The sequence below is a fragment of the Papilio polytes genome, unplaced genomic scaffold (genome assembly GCF_000836215.1).
Source record: "Papilio polytes unplaced genomic scaffold, Ppol_1.0 DF821511.1, whole genome shotgun sequence".
In the NCBI taxonomy this organism is placed as follows: domain Eukaryota; kingdom Metazoa; phylum Arthropoda; class Insecta; order Lepidoptera; family Papilionidae; genus Papilio; species Papilio polytes.
This window is the reverse complement of record NW_013527693.1, coordinates 730,014-750,418: the sequence shown is the minus strand read 5'-3', so window position 1 is coordinate 750,418 and position 20,405 is coordinate 730,014. Positions and strand designations below refer to the sequence as shown.

General features: G+C 34.3%; 1 protein-coding gene across 1 annotated transcript in view; it reads right to left on the bottom strand.

Moving 5' to 3' along the window:
* LOC106108499 overlaps positions 1 to 11,439 on the bottom strand; it is a 29,130-nt gene extending 17,691 nt beyond the window's left edge. Inside the window, exon 1 of the mRNA XM_013289676.1 lies at positions 11,224 to 11,439. Coding sequence (XP_013145130.1) covers positions 11,224 to 11,428 — 205 coding nt within the window. The 5' untranslated portion in view covers positions 11,429 to 11,439. The remainder of the gene's footprint in view (positions 1 to 11,223) is intronic.
* Positions 11,440 to 20,405: the final 8,966 nt, after the last annotated feature.

Here is a 20,405-nt window from a genome sequence, read left to right as displayed (position 1 = left end):
TATACGATTGGTGCTGGAACTAATTCGATTTACAGCTCGTGATCCGCTCGTAGAAAATCGATTAATAAATGAATATGTAGAATGCACAAATACATAGTTATGTTAGTTATTTCGTATACTACTTTTTAGGTCATTTTCTAGCACCATTCATCTATATCTATCTATTTTCTATACAAATAATAAAATTAAAGTGTCTGTAATACCAAAAAAAAATTCCATATTTCAGGAAGATGATGAATTTGCGTTGCTGATAAAGAAAATCGCATTTAAAAAATTTTTGTCTGTCTGTCTATCTGTCCGCAAGCCGCGTTTGTTCTGGGTAATCTCCTAAACCACCGGGCCGATTTCGACCGGACACTCACTGAAGGGTAGCTGACATGTACGGGCATGTTATAGGCTACTTTTTTTCAATTCCGGGAAAAAATGGCGTAACTAGCGGCCCGTTTTTTGATGGAACTTTGACTGAATGATAGCTGGTAGAAGGTAGCGCGAGAATGTGATGGACTTTTTTTTTAATCCGCGTTAACGATGTTTGTGTGTGACAGCTGCTTAACACTAAAACTGAAAAGCTTTTTTTCTCCGCCGAAACGTTATTGATTTTTCATACAAAATGTCTTAGCTAATTTAGGTGCCACCATCATTTGTGCTTGATCTGAAAATCTAATTTTCTGTCCTGTCAAAACCTCTATATAAAAAATCCTACAACAATGTCAGTGTAAAATGAACAACGCTGTAATAAAATCTTGCTAAACGTTACCCCTCCACGTTACAAAGCCACACGACCGATACAATAACAAGGTAAAAAAAACACATTTGTATTCAAACACATTTTTTCGATCAATTAAGTGCAAGGGTCGGAGTGAGTCGAACTTGTTCGAATGCATTTTTCACTTTGCGGCTCGTGCCTGAGACGCGCCGCTGATTTTATGATATCTCGTTTTTATTATGGCTTTTTATCGTTCGTACATAACTGGAAAGTTTTATTGTGCGGGTTTATATTTTCAGGCGCTTTATCGCTTTATACGGAGCTGATTTCGTGCAAGGAAATATTTGTGGATAAATCTTTGAGAGTAACGTTATTCGGTAAAGTAAAATTTAAATCGAATGAGCAGGACAGAGGACAAATGTAACATCGTACTTCTTTTGTTTTTAAACCAATGTGTTAAGACATATCAAATGAAAGTAAGGAACAAAGGTAAGTACATCAATACAGTTAGAAACTAACATTCTATTAACATCACTAAATAACTAACTCCTTTTGCCTGTAATCCAAAAGATATAAGAAGTAATTATTTGTATTGAATAATTTATTAATCCAAGATTGTAGAAGGATTTTAAAATTGACGTATTTAAACACATATCTACCACAGTCACAACAAAGGACAAGATAATAAATAAAGAGGAAACAAATAAACAGCGGGAAAGTAATAAATCCTTTGTCCAACATTTGCAAGATTTAAAGCGGGATCGTGAAAATTCTCTGCAAGTTGCCAGGCGAATATAGTCAGTATTGCCGCTTGCTTCCTTCTAAATCACCGTGGGTTCGCTCGGGGCCATAAACCATGCATTCAGAGATCATCGCTGCTTCCTTCACACGCGGTAATTGGTAGACGTTTCAACACTTACCACCTAGTACAGACACCATAAGTCCTGTGCAAAAAATCAGGACCAAAAAATTAATCATTGTAATATTGTAGACACAGAAGGATGGGTGAATCTTTATTATGTGAATGCAGATTAAAATGCAATTTAAAATAGCACACAAGCTAAGTCAGTTTTTAGATGATTTCTACAAATATAACAAAACGTAATGATTTGATTTTATTCTCTATCAGGTTACCGATGTATGATTATGTTATTGGCAGAATAGAGTAAAAAACTTTAAACGTCTGTTGAATTCAAATTCTCCTGGACAGATAAAAAAATTCTGGCCACTCTACATGTAAACACAGGCAACAATATAATGAGTATTGGGAGACAATTGTTGCGCTTTGCTCGACAACAGCACAATGAAATTGCTAAATCAAGTACCTACGATATTAGGCATATTATTTATGACCGTTATATATTCTGTGAGCGAAAGTGTCACATCCCGCTATACTCGGATATCTCTATTAAATATACAAATTCAGGGTCTCAGTGAATGTACTAACGAAGATTTCTTTTGAATCACAAGATACAGATAAATAGAAATGCTTCTCAACGTAAAGATTCCAATTATTTGATCATCAAAATAGAGTAATTACAGATTTTTTACTATAAAACGAGCTGTCGTCCGCAAACATCGTTAACGCGGGTTTAAAAAAGTCATCTATCACATTCTCGCGTCCTACCTTATACCACCTATCTTCCAGTCAAAGTCCTATCCAAATCGGTCCACCTGTTCCAGAGATAGTGGTCCGGTCGCTATTTTGACAGCGCAGAATAAAAAAAAGCCTATAATATGCCCGTCAATGTCAGCTACCCTTGAGTGAAAGTCCGGTCGAAATCTGCCCAGCCGTTTAGGAGTTTACCCGGAACAAACGCAGCTTACAGACAGACGGTCAAAAAATTTTTAAATGCGATTTTCGTTATCAGCAACGCAAATACATTATCTTCCCGAAATCTGGAATTTTTATTTTGATATTACAAACAGACACTACAATTTATTATACGTGTAGATAATATTTATAAAATCAGATTATTGTTTAGTTTATGCCATTAAAAAATTGAGAAGCAAAAGGTTAGCGTGGTATGGACATGTTACGCGATGAAACGATGGGGACATAAACCAGGAAGTGTTAAGACTGAATGTGTGGCTACAAACGAAGAGGAAGTCCGAAGAATGTATGGATGGATTGTGTGAAAGAGGATATGCTTAAGAAAGGAGTGGATTCAGATATGACGGCTGATAGTGATGTATAGAAGAGCAGCACATACTGTGCCGACTCTCCGTAAGGGATAAGGCCAAGTGGATGACGATGATGATTAGTTAATACCATACATGTAGGACCTCATTATGGGTTCATAAGTAAGGTATCGAGATGCGAATTTATCTTCGCTATTTAAATGTAAGTAATAGCGCAAGTCGGGCACCGTGCACCATAAAATTAATAATAATAGGTATCAATAAGTTTCGAGACCACTCGCCATTTCCTCTGAATATAAACAGCACTGCCTTAATTAAAGGTTTATCTTCCTACGAGCGCACTGTGAACTACGTCCGCCTATAAAAACACTTACAGTTAGGACTTGATCACACTAAGTTGAAAATAAACCGCATTAAATTATAATTTGCTAATATTTGTAATCATTATTGCGTTATGAAAAAAATATTTTTACTATAATTTAATATTTTCCTAGAAAATATCTTCTATTTTTTTTACTAGGGTTTACCTTTACTTCCAATAAAAGGACTCAAATAAACAAAATCAATAAAGTTATCTTAATAAAGAGGAATAGTTTTATTAGATGAAAAATACAATTTCAGACATAAACGAAACAATATACAACAAAATTAGTAAATACATATTAGTCTGGAATGGACCTTACAAGGTGTATGGAGAAGTAAATCGTTACAAGCTATAGTGCGGCGGTCGACCGGACGCGGCAGGTGCTACCGAGGGTTCAACCGGGTTCATCCCCCTGCGCCCCCTCCCGCCGCGCCCCCAGCATCCGCGCAAACCCGTTCCTCTAATAATATAAGGTAGAAATGAAAGATTAATGAGAGCAACTAGTGCACGCCTCTTTCACTCGTATCTAGTGAAGTGCTTGATCAATATCGATTTATCTTTTATTCATATTTCAAATTTCAATCTAAAGTCACGCTCCAATGAAAGATAACTTGATTAAGAAGAAAGTGACGACTAAAATGTGGCAAAATACATCCATCTGCAGGTCGTGTATGTAATGTTAATAATTAGTGAAAGTACGGTAACGTTACTTACTTAATAATTAGTGCTAATAATAACTGTAATATAGATTTTTTATCGATGGTTACGTGGTACTAGTAGCTACTACAAGTAAATATTTTACTACGTTATAAAAACACCAAGGTTTAAATTTTTTTTTTAATTAAGGTCTCTATAATTAACATAAATTTTACCGACTCAAAGATAAACAGTTATCGATAGAGAACGAGCACATCACTATATACAACAAGAGCTGATCACGGGCGCAATGAAGACCGCCCAGATAAAATATTAGCCGCGGCCCGCGAGCCGGTAGCCGCGCGATGACAGTCGCATTGTGCGCAGGAATGCCCGCGCCTGCGCCTGCGCAGGATGCCCCGACCTGACATCTATGTATCGAGACATATCTATAGATACTATCAGTATGACAAGCTTCTCTTAAAATGTGTACAGAGATGTAAATTCCACGCTTCTTTATAGATTCTCCATTGATGGGATCCGTTCTCATCAAATTCAACGTTTGTCAGATTTTACAGAAGCTTATATCTGAAATCTGGATACGCAAAACAATTTTGTACTTTGTCTAATTATATTGCAGCATCATTGCCGTCTAATTGTATCTGAAGATAAGAATAAATTTAAAAGGAATACACAAATCCGAGAGCGAGTATGGGTAGAAAATATTTAACCATTTTGAGAATGACCACATCTTGTTACCTTATACAATTATACAAATGTAATCAACGCATATTAATCATTCGCTTAATCTGTCGAAGAAAGTACTAATTTAAAGAGAATCTTAATTACAATATATCTGTAACTGCTATCAGATCAACCAGAGTTGTATTCCCATTAATCATCCGTAACAAATGAACTTACAAAAATAATAGGTATAGAATAAAACTGCCCACAAGTTAACATAAAGATAATCATGTCAAGTATTTATAATAGAAAGAAAAAGAAGAAGACATAGAAATAAAACAGAAAAACACTAAAAAGCCCGCACATCTTTGACTAATCTATCGCACAACTGTTGTGCGATCGTCGATTGTTTCGCAACCAATTCAACTGTTTAGTTGCACAACTAAAAATCAAGTAGTGTATAAACGGTTGATTTATTGCAAGTAGAAGCGAAAGTTTGATTAAGGAAAGGGACTAATGAAATTCTTATAGTAGAAGTTTGGCTACACAATTTACAGGAGCAATTTACATTGATGGCAACAACATACTTACGACTAACCAGAACTCTAAAAGAAACATCAAAATTAATACTTCAAGAACAAAGTAAAAGATCGATGCAATTCAGATAATCAAGATGCAATACGTCAGTGAAGCTTGACCGTTGAAAGAAAACGAGGTCATCGACCAGCACGCTCTCTTTCCCCAACAAATATGACCTGCTCCTTACCGGGATGTGGCGCAATTAATTGCACATTAACACGAGCGAGATAAAACAAAGATGCACATGACCGAGCTCACGGTACATACTACTGTACACAGTTACCGAGCCTGATTGTCGGCTGATTGATGGCCACACATCTCATCTAGATTAACCTCCTTGATTGTATGAGTTATACTCCATCTGACATATTTAGTCGCGGTCATATTTTTGAAAGCACACGTGTGAAGGTAATAAAAATTCAGATTTACTATTTTCTTTCTGGAGAAAAAGACATAATCTCAAAGTTGTTGATATAAATAACTAATCCATACTCATTAGCTCCCTAAAAGAAGTATAAAAAAGTTATGCCATTTTCAACGTTATGACTGATGGATACTTCTCTACGCAATAAATACTGAAAAAGTAAAATAGAGAAGAGTATAATGCCATGCAAAACTTAAAAATTTACTTAGATTTGTGTCACCATAAATAAAAAAAAAATTATTAGTAGATGATCATTCTGTTTATTGATTGTGTAATCATTACAAAGCCATAAAAACAATAAAAATGCTGTTATAAAATCATTCAAAGAATCAAGATTTCCGTTACTAACTGTTGCGATTGTATTGCAATATTTCAAATTACGAACATCTTGGTAAACAATAGACAAAGTGCAGCAGAGATCGCACAGCCAGCACTATTGTTTGTGGCGGGTGATAGCATTTCACCTGCCTTATCGAGATACGGACACTTCGCTCGCCTCGCCTCCGAGATTATTGTTAATTGTCCGTATACTCTGGTCACGCTTTCACGTATCAACATCTGCGGCAGCATCAAAGTGTTGGATTTGCACCAAAACTTTAATACCTCTGATATATGTCAGTTTGTGTCGGATTACTGGAACATTCATGACAACCTTATTACATTGTTAAATTATAACTGTTTTAATACTAGTTTGGGTTCTGTAATTTTAAGAATAATTGCGGAGAGGTGTACTTTTGTTGCAACGATAAATTTGACATTAAGGGTTTAAAACATAACAAATGCATTTGTTTGGAAGAGTAAACGGCTACTTACAAAGCTAGCGCGAACCATCTTTCGACTTCTCCATCATTTTCTTCAGGTGGGATCGTAGTCAAGCGCTTAACAATAAAAAGATTTCAATATTCATGATTATTCGAAAAAGCGGATCTGGAAAGTGAGTTTGATTCGAAAAAAAAGTAGTTGGAAAAACAAAACACGCTTGAATAAATATAAACAGCTTTAAGAAAACTTTACTAATAAAAAGTACGGTTTAAGAATCTTTATTTACCTTAATAAAAATTTACAATTTACTTACTTAAAGTAATAACTTATGCTAAATATAATATTTAATCAAGCGTACTGACAATTTAATATACATTTACTAAATGCGGGTAGCTACGAAACATTATGTATACGAACTAATACTATTATTACTTTGCATGAGATCCAGTATACCATTACTGGATGTGGCATGGAATACGTTCATTAACTAATTTATTCTATAAATTTTGTTTTGCTTTTTATTTTTAATAACTGTTTTTTATTTTTTTTTAAACTTATCTTTTCTCTCCCATTATCATACATTTATGTTTATGTATACACTACTGTTTTATTTTATTTTACATAACACATTTTACATAAGTGAAATTATTCTACATAACGACAGTAGCATTTAGTTAACAAAGAAAAGAACATAAACAATATATAGAGCGGGGCATAACAACGTGTTAAACATGATGATGCTAAATTAACAGCGCAATCAAATTTCACATTGCGCAAGCCAGTTATGAAGTGCGAACGTAATTAAGCGCCTCTGATACACTTGTTCTCAAACTGTTGTTACGTTTTCTGATGTCAAGGATTTTGACTCTTTTTCTTACAAGTTTGTCTTCCATACAGTGAGGTTTCTTTGGTTATTTATTCCAATTCACGCCTATTAATTTTGCCTATCTCTGTTTGGTCCTTTTATGAATACGCAAAGATTTGTAGAATAATAACACGAAACGAAACTAGGCTAGATTTACTAAAATGCAATTGGTCTTTCAAAGTCGAAATTGATTCTGAATCCTTTAGTAATAAGTGTTAAAAATAACATTAACATTAAGGCAGACACAGAATATTATTTTGGCGTCTTAGAAAAGGTTACGAGTAAGTCGTGTCCTATGTTAACTGTAGTTTGAAAATCGCTACTGTACAATTATAACGTTATTATATTAATTTTAGGAAAGATTGCTCTTGATACGTGGATAGTAATTAGAGCATCACAATATAAAACAATCACTGAGGCCCGTACGTTGCGGAATACTGAAGTTTCCCTTTTTCTTTCTGCGATGTTTCGCGAGTTCAATCGTAAAGCAATTAACTCTTCGTTATGAAAGGTTATATCATAATTATAAAAACTGTTTAATTATTTATTAAAAATACATATAAATATTTTTTTTATTTATTTATTAAAATCATGTAAGATTCAAGAATCACGTAATAAAATATATACAATATATAACAAATTGAAATTAACCGATAAGCCTACGCTGTAACTCCAAACATCGCTTTCATTAACGAATTTATTGAAAGTGTTGTTTACGTGTTAATGTGTAATGTGTAAATTTCGTTTCAGTATTGGGCCGTAATAAAATAATTGAAATCAAATAAACTAGATTGTGAACAAGACAGAAACATAGTCTAAAAAGTCACCAGCCGTATCTGTTCGTTGTTGATTTTTGTATGTGATTATTCATATTTCAATGTAGATACTCGTTCAACAGGTGAAACCGGGTGAAACGCTAGTATTTAATTAGGAATGATCTGCGCAGATTCAGAGCGCGAACAGTTAGTCGTAAAGTTGCAAGACACCGTCCGCCGTCCACGAGCGCAATAACGATAAATTCGATCACGTGCCGGATATCGCGGCCGATCTAAAACATCACTTTTTATGACCTCAACTTATCTATCTGCCATAGACATCTTAAGTTATCTACGAGCCTTAGGTCATATTGCGATAATCTATTGGTAATTGAAAATACAGTTTATAGTGGAAACCATGAATAGAGATTTAAGTCGATAGGAATTGCAATCTTACTAATATTATGAATGCGAAAGTTTAGACGGATGGATGGATGTTTGTTAGAGTTTGTAGCATAAACTGCAGAACGAATATATAGCATAGTCTAGAAGAACATATAGGCTACTTTACTTTGTTTTTTTTTTTAATTCCACACGGACGGAGTCGCGGGCAAAAGCTACGACTTAGTAAGTCCAGAGTAATGAAAGTTAATGTACAGGTTGGAGTCTTGCTTTGAGTAATTGATTAACTGTTACTAAGTGAAGAAACAATCGCCAAAGAACATCAGAAGAACCCTAACGATAGTTATATATGACCAATTCACACTATCTATTTCTATTTCTAAATTGTTAAATAAATAAGTAGAGTGGAAACTTTTAATGAACAAACAATAAAGCGGAGGCGTGTTGCTGTAAATTAAGGAGGAGTTCGGATCCCGACGACCCGGATAACCGGAGCAAGGTCCAGTTGAAATGAGGAGAATATCGATCATTATAAATTTCCAGTCGGCGCGCTAACGGCGGCCGCGCACGCGACCTGCAGCAAAGACTAAGCTTCGCAGACGGGAACAAAATATTACCAATACATTTAAATTTATTATGTAATCTGTGTATAAAGAGATTAATATTCTTAACTCTTCTGCTATCCATAAAGAAAACTAGTTTGCATAAGGCAATTCTAATTTTAGTTAAACATTTCATAGTAAAGCTAGAACTGAATGTCCAAGCGAAACAAACAACAAAATCTAAGAAGGATAAAAAAGTAAATGAGCCATATAGACTATCAGCGTGACATCAGCAGCGATAAGCGCGGTCGTGACGAAACCCATATCGACGTTATCTCCTGCAGCCAACTGCACTATTTGTTAGTCAACGTATTATTAGTATTTGTTCTACATCTTACAATTGTTTTTTACTTAATTAGCACACGCTTTCCCCATAAACCGTTTACAGGAATGCTCCAATATATAAAAGCAAACTTTAAAATCCACTGCTGCGTGAACCGGAATACAGCAATGTTCCAACCTTTTAATGACGTCATTCAAAATTTCAAAATTGACATTTAATCTCTCAAGAAAAAGGTCTCAAGAGTTTTTGTACCAAACCATGCCTTTAATGCAGTGGCCTAATCATTTAAGAAGTGCACAGGCATTCTGCGTATCTCATCTATGGCGGCATTACGCTGCGCAGATTACTCCGTGCTTCCTCACCGTCTATAGATCACTGCGCTTGCTCTCCACACTAACCTACAACCGATAGAAATTAAACACTAACAATCACGCAAGCTGATTTAGACTTTGCACATTTGAAATATAACATATAATCGAGTGACAGAAATGAAGAAATCGCGTTTTTTCTCTTAGCGTTCAGTTTAAACTACCATTTGCCGTATTTTAGTGGCTCCGATGTCGCATAAATTCCAGGCGCTGATTAACCCTATCTGGTCGGAAGTGCGGTCGCACATTTAGACAGCGATTTATACATTCATTAGCTAAATGACCGCTTTATCTTCTAATTAGAGCGATCGATTAAGCTACCGCTCTTACGAGAACCGGCAAAGTTAATACAGGTCAAAGCATGATCGTAAGAAATAAACAACAAACATGCCAAGCCAAATAAGACTTTAACAATTAACCTATTTAAACTGAATTTTAAATACAAAAATTCATTACCGCAAATACTTGTTGCAAAGTTCTGTTAGATCGATGCCGTATGCATAGAACGGTGCAAAAACAATCGCCAGTGAGAGTATCAGATAAATAAACAAGCGGGATCTCAGTCCGGGGCTGTGTTGCGCCGGGCACGGGGCGTAGGTCTGAACCCGAGTGTTGGTCTCTTAAACAAACCAATTCAGAGCGCAGAAACATCGCGATGCCGCGATAGCCGGCAATCTATGATCTCGCCCATTGTTGCCAGATCCAGCCCGCCCGGCCTAATTGTCCGCGAGCAACGCGTGCCTTTTGTCTTTGAAGTAATTACTTTTATAAATCTACTAAGCGATTTACATTTCATGGCTCTGATACCATCGGCCGCGCAAAGGTTGCGACTTTGTTCCTGTTACGCTTCAAACCACGCCATTTTCTATTAGAAAATAATTTATGTTGTGTTAGTCTACGGCAGTTTGTAATTACGCAGTGAGCATCCGATCTTTAAGATTACGGTATTTTACATTAAAATAACAGTTATTATGCTATCTCATAATAATAGTAATTATTTTTTCTTACTCATTTATAACTGAAAGTGAACACACAGATAACTCAATATAGATAACTCAAAATTCGCTCTTCAACTCTTTTTTTTAATAAAACATTAGTCTATTTTTTTGTTGATTTACTAATATTTCCTTTAACCATTTCAACTAAGCTCTAGACTTGAGCTAGGATATGGTTCACGACAATAGTCGTACTCGTATGTCGGGGAACGCTTGCAAGAGTCGTCCGTACCCCAAACAATTAAGATATTGGCGCTTAACTATATTATAAACTAGCTGTTCCCGTGCGGCTTCATCCGCATGAAATTATGAAAAATTTATTTTATTGTTTACATTTGTCAAATTATCAATAGCAAATGTCAAAATGACATAACAAGACAAACTTTGGCCATCTTGCTTCCTTGATGATGGCAACAACTTATGGTCTCTTTCCCACATTAGGGTTTTTATCCAAAAATTTTACCCCCTAAGTTCAATTGCGTGAAAATATATAGCCTAAAGCGTGACGTAAGTGTAGGGGTTTTTATTAAAAAGAGAGTTATTTGAAAACATGCTGTGATTGCCGACATCTTAGGCAACAAAGAAGTGTGTGTTTACGCTTTATTATATTAGTATAAGTTAAAAGATAATCAATGTAAAGTACCTTGGTAACGTACCTTTCAACTGACTTTGACATCTCAGCTGGTCTATAATACTCGTCAGCCTGTTCTCTCGCTGACCGACTGACTTCCCTTCATCCTCTTCTTCACATTTCACTTGCACTTTACTTTTACACACTTCCTTCAAATCACATTTAGTATCTGACCCTTCATCTGAGTCTTCCAGTTTAAGTTCAGGACAATCCAATATTGGTTCAGACATTTTTAAATACTACTGCTGCTATGTTTTGAACATTTATTACTCACATTGACATAAAAAAAACTAAAAACGATTAAATAACGTAAGGGATTAAATACTATAAGGGATGAATCGCATGTAACAAGACAGAAGTTAGTTATGAATGTAGAGGTACACCGGTAGAGGTAGACCTAGAAAGAGATGGATGGATTGCTTGAAAAGTGACATGATCAAGAAGGGAGTGATGACTGAGATGACGGATGTTAGAGTATTTTGGAGGACGAAAACCCGGCGCGTCGACCCTACAGGAGTAGGATAAGATAGAGGAATGATGATGATCAAAACGTAAGAAAAACATTAACATATATGGTACATTTTAACAACTCGATTTAAACAAGATTTTAAATAATAGTATACAAGAAATCGTTTTATTATGATATACATTCTCTTTTTATTTTGTTAGACTTATTTTCAGATTAAAAAGGCGAATTTAAAATATCTATCTAATAGTACTTAAATGTAACCTTTAAACCGGAACTAAACACATTCATGAGTTCCGGTTTTAAAGTATATGACGTAAATCCTACTGAAACTAAGTAACGGATGAATCATTTTTAGTCTCCAGTGTAAATTACTATTGATTTCTGACACACAGAGAACATATACAAGTATGTACAGTAATTGATAGTGATATTAATAAAATAGTATAATCCGCGCTAACGTATTTATTATGCGTCTGAATGCAGACGCAAGCAAGACGCCAGAATCAGGTTAGAATTTGTAATCTCTGCCTACCTTTATTTAAGACGCATGTGAGCGTACATGTGTTTGTAAGTAACATTTATCATAACTAAACAACGTACTGATTTAACATATAATTAAAATAACTTTTAGACTGTAGAAATAATATTAACAATACGTAAGAAAAAACCCTTACATACAAACATTTGAGTTTAGATTACACATTTAAAACTAAAACTCATTAAGTCAAAATTAATTACCAGTGTCACAAGAACAAACTAAAAAGGTAACACATCAAATATAAAAAGATCACGAAATAGAAAAAAAAGTTTAAACGGATAAAAAAGGTAAAACCAACAGGTACGGTACAGCGGTTATCACGACGCGCAACTGATAACTGAGGTGTCAGGTCAAACGAGCAAATGGGGCGGCACCTAGGTACGTACGTTACGATAACGCGCGATAAGGGGCTCTTAACCTTCCTACGGTGGCACTTAGCGAGAAACCGTGTCATCGGGAACGAAGGGTACTCACATGGTACACTCATTGCAACATAATTAAAAAAACATTAATCAAATTTCCTCAAAAGTTTATTTAAACACGCTTAATAACATTTTACTTCTCATTTATAAGTCGAATTAATTAAAAATAAATTTAGTAACATATTAAGTTAGCTATACTGTTAGAGTACTTATAAATAGAATTAAAAACTTATTATAAATAATTCTGTGAGAGTAAAATACAGAAAACTTTTATCAAAACATCTATAGTAAAGTTAGGGCGGTATTTCCTACTGGATTTTAGTTGTAACCAACTCATGTTCTGTTCAGTATTAGTATATCATACTTCATACTAATATTATAAATGTGAAAGTTTAGATGAATCGATGGATGGATGGATGGATGTTTGTTAGAGTTTGTAGCCTAAACGGCTAAACGGATCTCGATGAGATTTGGTATAGATGTAGAGCATAGTCTGGAAGAACACATAGGCTACTCATTATCGTTTTTTAAAATTCCACGCGGACTTGGTCGCGGGCGAAAGCTAGTACGAACATAAAACAATTGACAATATAACAAAAAGGTGTTTATTTTAATTGTTATTAATTAACCTAAAATTTAACATATAAATTGGATAAACAATAGGTTAAGAACTAACAGCGAGCAGTAACCTTTATTGATAAATAATTCTAGCCATCAAGATGGTTAAAAGTTTCTAGCATGTTTTTCTGACAAATTGACAACAAGTGTGACTGCAATCAAACACAAGTAAACCAGGAAAACATACTTTTATTATAATTCCATATAAAACATTCGTGTGTAATAACGAAAATGTAACAGCAGTATAAATGATTGATTAGAAACGTTACCGGTGTAGAGTTCGGGGCAGCGTGGTGCGACGGTCACAACGTCGTGACACTGATAAGGCGATAAGCTGATAGCGGTCTGCTGCACCGCGAGGACAAAGGAAAACTATATCGACTTCGAGGAAACTCTATGATAAATCATAAAAGACATTTTATATATACGATTGTAAACGTACATTGTCAATTAGAGTCATCATCCTTGTCCTTATCCTACTCCCGTAGCGGCGTAACAAGTTTTTGTCCTCATAACTATATCATGCGTCATCTCAGTCATCACTCCCTTTTTGATCATGTCACCGGTGTACCCTCAATTGTCACCTCAACTACATTCTCAATAGCATATAGTACCAAAAAATATCTGACCCAACCAGAAGGATATTATGCCCAAAGAGAACGTAGACTACCTTAGGCTCAGGGGGGCAACCTAAAATAATATGTAGCTAACAAACTAGACTCTTTTTGATTTTTAATGTTTGCCCTCCGCAGTTACGACCTTTCTATCAGAACATAAGGAAAATGCACTTGCATTAACATTAAAAACAATTGACAGAGGGCCCTACTTGTACTTTGGTTTAATTTCTGCTCAACCTGACAAATTAGCTTATTCCCTCTAGTGTCGTAAAAGTAGATAGAAAGAAAATTATACGTTACAATTGAGGTATTCACTTTCCATTTCAGATAGCTAATAATAGGAATTGAGAAATGCAAACTCTGTAACTTATAAAAATTTATTCATTGTGAAACTTAAGCTTTCAGTAGACGTTTGCGTTATTAAAAGCTCTGACGTGGGAAGCGAGAGGTCGAAAGGTCGTGACCCAAGATGACATTCCAAATAAACACGTGCCAACTGACGTCACTCCTGTTTGCCAACGTGATGTAGCAATTCGGTGAGTATTTTTAGGTTAGAAGCCAAATGTGTTCTTTTGTCAAAACTTTTTCAATTACGATTTCACCGATAAAAAAATCCCAATTATATTTAGTTAGTTGCTTTTATAATATAGGAATATTTTATGCATACGTCATACTTAATTACTTTGACCAAAATATACAAAGAGATTGAAATAGATTGACTAGAATTCAGTAATTAGTAATCACTCGTATGAAAATTTCAAAGCAGAGCGTTCTCTTTCATACCAAAATAACTAAAGAAAAAAAACATGTTGAATTATTTTTATCAAAATTCGAAATCCGTGTAGTTTAAACGTAACATTTTTTTTCTTTTGATAAGATCGATAACAGTGACCGATAATACGCGTACGAGCGGTGTGCTTTTTGGCTTGCGTCCACGTCTAGGAGTATTTCAGGAGCCGCCGGCCGAGGTCATGACCCACCACCTTCCGCCCCTCCCTCGCTCTCCCACAGAGTAGAGACGAATGTAACACGACTTGATATATTAGTATTAAGATTGGCTCGTGCCGAATGACCTGTGAATCACTTAAAATAGCTACCGAAATTCAATCTTAAAAATAATTGGTTCAGAACTGCATCGACTTCTTTTCTTATTAATGTGAAACTGGTCTCAACTTTTCTGATTTCATGTTGTCCATGATCTGTCATGTTAAAAATACTGTTTAAAAGATATAGAATTAAAAAAAAAATATTTTGTTAAGCAGTTCTGTTCAATTTCATACCACTCATTGTTTCAAAATATATGAAACTATAAAACATTTTATTTTATGATTTATTTTGATAAGCATTTACCTCATTTTACATTTTAAACATAAAATCTATTTAGTAAGAAACACGGAACCGTTGAAAAACAGGCTTTATTTAAATTAAAAAATATAGCATTGTTGTTATTAGTAAACAAATGGTTAAATATTCTGTTTAGTGAAGTATTTTGCGACTTAATATTTTATTTATTAATTTTTGTCACTTATTTTCAGATAGTCAAAATTCAATCGATTTCTCTTATTATTCATTATTCAATTGTGCAATATAATATAGTTGTAGGATACATACACAATTATCCAGACCATAACTACGATTACCATCACGACGAAAATGATTATTACGATCGACCGAAACGAAGAATACGTAAACTGAGCCAACATCGGAGGAAAATGTATCGAATCAACGAAGACAGACATCGAAAGAAAATCAAACGTAGAGAAAGCTACGAAGATTACGATTGCAAATGTTCCTGCAGAAATTGTGCGAAATTAAAACGATGCTGCATAGAACAATGTTCCGAATGTCAGAGTGGTGCGAATCTAATGTACGTACCGTATCCTGTGCCGGTTGTTATTGATGTACCGAGCATTATACCACCTATACCGGAAACCACCAAACCGCCATGTTCAACTACCACTACAACGACAATTAAAACTACAATACAAACGTCATCAACACAACCACCATATTTGCCTAACAATAAACCCTGCGTAGCTTTGGCAAACTGCAAAGAGCAATATGACAAACGTTATTACCCGAGAAACAACCATCAAAGACTTTTACCGAATAGATTAGATGCCTACGATGATAGAGATATTAGACCAACAATGCCAATTTACGATTTTACAAATGACAAAGTGTTAAGAGAAAAAATTCGCCCTTGGTTCTCCCGAAATGGATACTCGCCGTTACGCAACAATTTAGCCATTAAGTTTGGATCAGAAATAAGAAATTATGACTAACAGTAATGTAATGAAGTAAATAACTAATTAAAATGTAAATTTTGTACCATTATGCAGTTGACACTGAAAAAACCTTTGTGTTTTTTAGTAAAAACTATACAACCGTGATTCTTTTCTTGATTAAATGATATCCTTCTACTGTAGACATAAGTTAGCTTCTTGCGTCTTAGCATCTTTGCTTTTTTCTTCCGATCACTTTGTAAATGGCTATGTTCTGCAAATAAAATGGTTTTGCAGTCTACTGATAATTAACCTCCAGTTTTACTGCGTCGCAATAAGATTTTTCTCTCGAAGCGTACGATTTTATTACTTTCACATTTGACTGATTTTCGTACGAAATTAAAATTCCAATTGCATTTTCGTTTGCGATGTTTGACCGCACATGTTTATCTATTTAAATCATAATTATAGTGCTTGTAAGGAATTATTGAGTGTTTTACTATGAAAATCGTATGACATTTATTAATTTAAATAATCTTTGTGAGATGTTGATAAAATAAAAACGTGTGTACAATTCATTTTCAGATAATAAAGGTTCAAATAATTATATTAATCTGTCAAAGCCCAACTTCACAATACAAAACGCCTGTAACACGTTTCCATAATCCTCTAAGACAAAATCGCTACAACTTTGGAGTTAGTTACAGTACTAAAGAAAATAAAATAAAGTTAAACGGAGATAGAAAAGTAAAGATGCTAGATATGAGCAGTAACGAATTCGAAGATTCAGAAGAATGTCTATGTTCTTGCAACAACTGTGTAAAACCTAAGGAATGTTGTAAAGAAATGTGCATCGCTTGTCCAGGGCCGAATGATCACAGAAAACTAAGGCCATACAATAAGCCGTCTGGTTTAAATCACTTAAATATCAAACAGGGGATTTTTCCAAGTATGTTTCCTTTTGGTTTGAATTTGCCTTCATGGACAAACCCCAATATTCTACGTCAGAACAATGTCACTTCTAGTACAGCTGCGCCTTACATAAGATTTGCTTCACAAACAGCCGAAACAACAACGATTGAAACATCTACGGAAACAACAAAAGAAACCACGGAAACAACGACTGAGACGACAACAACTGAAACAACGACAACAACAACGACAAATCCTACAACATCAACTAAACCACCTATCACAAAACCCGGTGTTAGAAATGGCTATTTATTTATTCCTGGTATAAAAGATAAATACATGTTCGGTATTGAGGACGTATTTCCACACGCACATAAACATATGAACAACTATGCACGCATATTAAGTACAACAATTAAGCGATCTAGGAAAGGTAAAAGTTTATCAAAAGATTTTTTTTTATCTGACGATGTTATCGTTTTATGAAGTATCTGAGATGCATTTTTAATTAGAACATCAAGGAATAAGGAATATTTCTTAGAAAAAATGTTGAATACAAAGTGGTTAGTATTTTCAAAAGCCAAGGATATTTATGATGAATATTTAAATACATTTATGTAGTAATTAAACACAAATTTATGTAATAAATTGTTACAAAATAACCTGTGTGCTTCGTTATTAAATTAAACCTTTTTCTCTAGCTTCATCTCAAAGCGTTGATATTAAGAATGGTGGTTGAATAAAAAGTTATCCTACTAAATACGCCTTTACGTAAATCCTTTGTGAATAACAAAGGCTATTTAGGTTGTATAATTCGTAACAATGCATCGATTTAACATTGGTAAAAAGAAATGATCGATTTTCTGTCGCCCACCTGTGCTCGAACACTGAAGTTAGTTCACCACAACGACAACTGCGAGGATGTCACTCGGAACAAAATAGATTTACTATTTCCAACAGCTGTATTATGAAACTGGTATGATACATTTTGTTATTTCTTAGTTAATAATATAGTATAGAAAATATAGATGCGAAAGTCTACATGTTGTTTGTTTGACGGTATGTCCTAAACGGATGAACGGATTTCCATGAAATTTACCATAGATGTAGAGCATTGTTTGAAATAACACATAGGTTACTTAACTATTTTTTCCATGCGGATGGAGTCGCGAGTGACAGCTAGTATTTAAATCTATCTATACATATAATAAAATTGAAGTGTCTGTTTGTAATATCAAAAGACAAATTCCAGATTTCGGGAATATAATGCATTTGCGTTGCTGATAACGAAAATGGCATTTAAAAATTTTTTGTCTGTTTCAAACAGATTTATAAGAAGATATACATAGACGTTATCGTTTCGTGCATTAATGCGAAATATGTATTGTATTAGCAAAGCTGTGATTTGCATAATAGTTTTTCTTGTGTATAATGCTTATATTTCAAAGTAAATCTACAAATATTGAATTTAGTGATATTAGATCATATAATGATGCTAGATTTCTCTTATCGAATCGAAAAAAAATCTCATACATATGTTGAAATAAACATTTCTTCTCTTTTCAGATAATCAGGCTATTTTCTTTTTATTTAATGTTAAAATGCATTCATTCACATTACGATTACGGCGACTACTACAAACGTTCACCTGACGAACGATATCAAAATGTACAAGATTACTTAAACCCCGAAATGTACTCCTTATCCAACAATTACAACTACATGCCCGAAGAATGTGTTTGCTCCTGCGATACATGTTTCAGCCATCCTAAGGAATGCTGTATGCAGTACTGTAGGAAATGCACCGAAGAGGACCAACCAGAATTAGTGTATTACCCTTATCCATATTATATTATGAATTCACCAAGTCCTATAACGAAACCAACAGAGGCTCAAATCAAAATAGAAACAACAACAAAAACAACGACACAAGCAACAACAACAGAAACAGAGGAAGTTCTAGAACAAACAGCGATGGCGAGAATGGATGAACCATTATCAGAAGATGCAATACAAGATAGTTATATTAAAGAATTGTTGGAGAATGCACGATATAATAAAAATTACGACAAAGTAATGCTAACATCGTTAAGACGGACGAAACCTAGATGGATGCCTAAATATGGTATAGTACCGATTCCGGATCAACTTGCGGAGAATTTAATGTTAAAAATTAGGAATATGAAAGTACTCCATCCAGAAAAAGATACAATTAGAAGGATAGAATCGATATATCATAGATCCGAATAAAATAAATGTACTATTATTTTTTTTGTTTCTGTTAGCAATTTTTTCAACCTAAGGGAAAGCATAAAAATTACTATTTGTAATTACATTACAACATTATAATAAACATTTGATTTAATTTATTATTTATTACCTAATAGACTTTGCTAGTCCTAATTCAAATTATATGCTACTTTAAAAATTATGTCGTGACATAAATTCTGAGTAAACTTTTATTTAAATAAAAACTGTCAATAAATTCCTAAGCAGTATACCAAATTTTATAAACATAATTCGCGCTAAATCACCTCAATTATCACTAATATTAATCGTACATAAATAGTATCACATCACTATAACGCACTGCTTCCACATTTCCATAAAAATAAAGCACAACGAATCGAATCACAACAACCGGTTACTTGTAAACCGATTATGGTGTAATCTGTGATCGGTTTAACGTAAATTATCGGCGCGAAACAATGGGCCGCGACATGTCGGGCGAGATTTGACCTTTCCGAGCGCGTCGCGACTGCGGCCGAGTCGCGCGGGGTCACCAAACATGTATTTTTAGAGTTGAAAGTTCGAAATACGACGGTTATACGTTTGACGCCCGGCTCGGCCGGCGTGCGCGCATCCGGCGATCATCGCTGTATCGACAGAAATTTCTTGATCTTTTATTTGTAATTACTTGCAAAAAACAAAACATCCTGTTAATCCTGTATAATGACATTTTAAAAAATATAATAACATTTTATTATTTCCCCAAATACTTGATAGTTAAAATGTTTAAAATTATCTAATTAATATTTTGTAGTAGACGGAAGTTAATAGTCTGCACCGTTTATCAGTCTGATTTTAAAATGTATTGCGACAATATTATGACTGTATTTAAAAAGCAAAGCGTTAAATTCGTGTAACGACTTCATTTTGCTATCTTGTGTAATTTATGCGACAAAATAGTTAATTTAAGTTTTCGAAAGCTATTTTTAGTGAAATATATAAAATATTATTCTAATTATAATCTTAATTTAAGACATTCAGAAAGTGCTTGGTCAATAAACGGTAACCAAAGAAATAATTTTTACATGACTCCTGACAAATAAAAATAGCAAAGTGTTAATAGCAACTACACAAATTCCGACAGGCGTTTTATGACAGTAAAAAATTAAAATTTTTA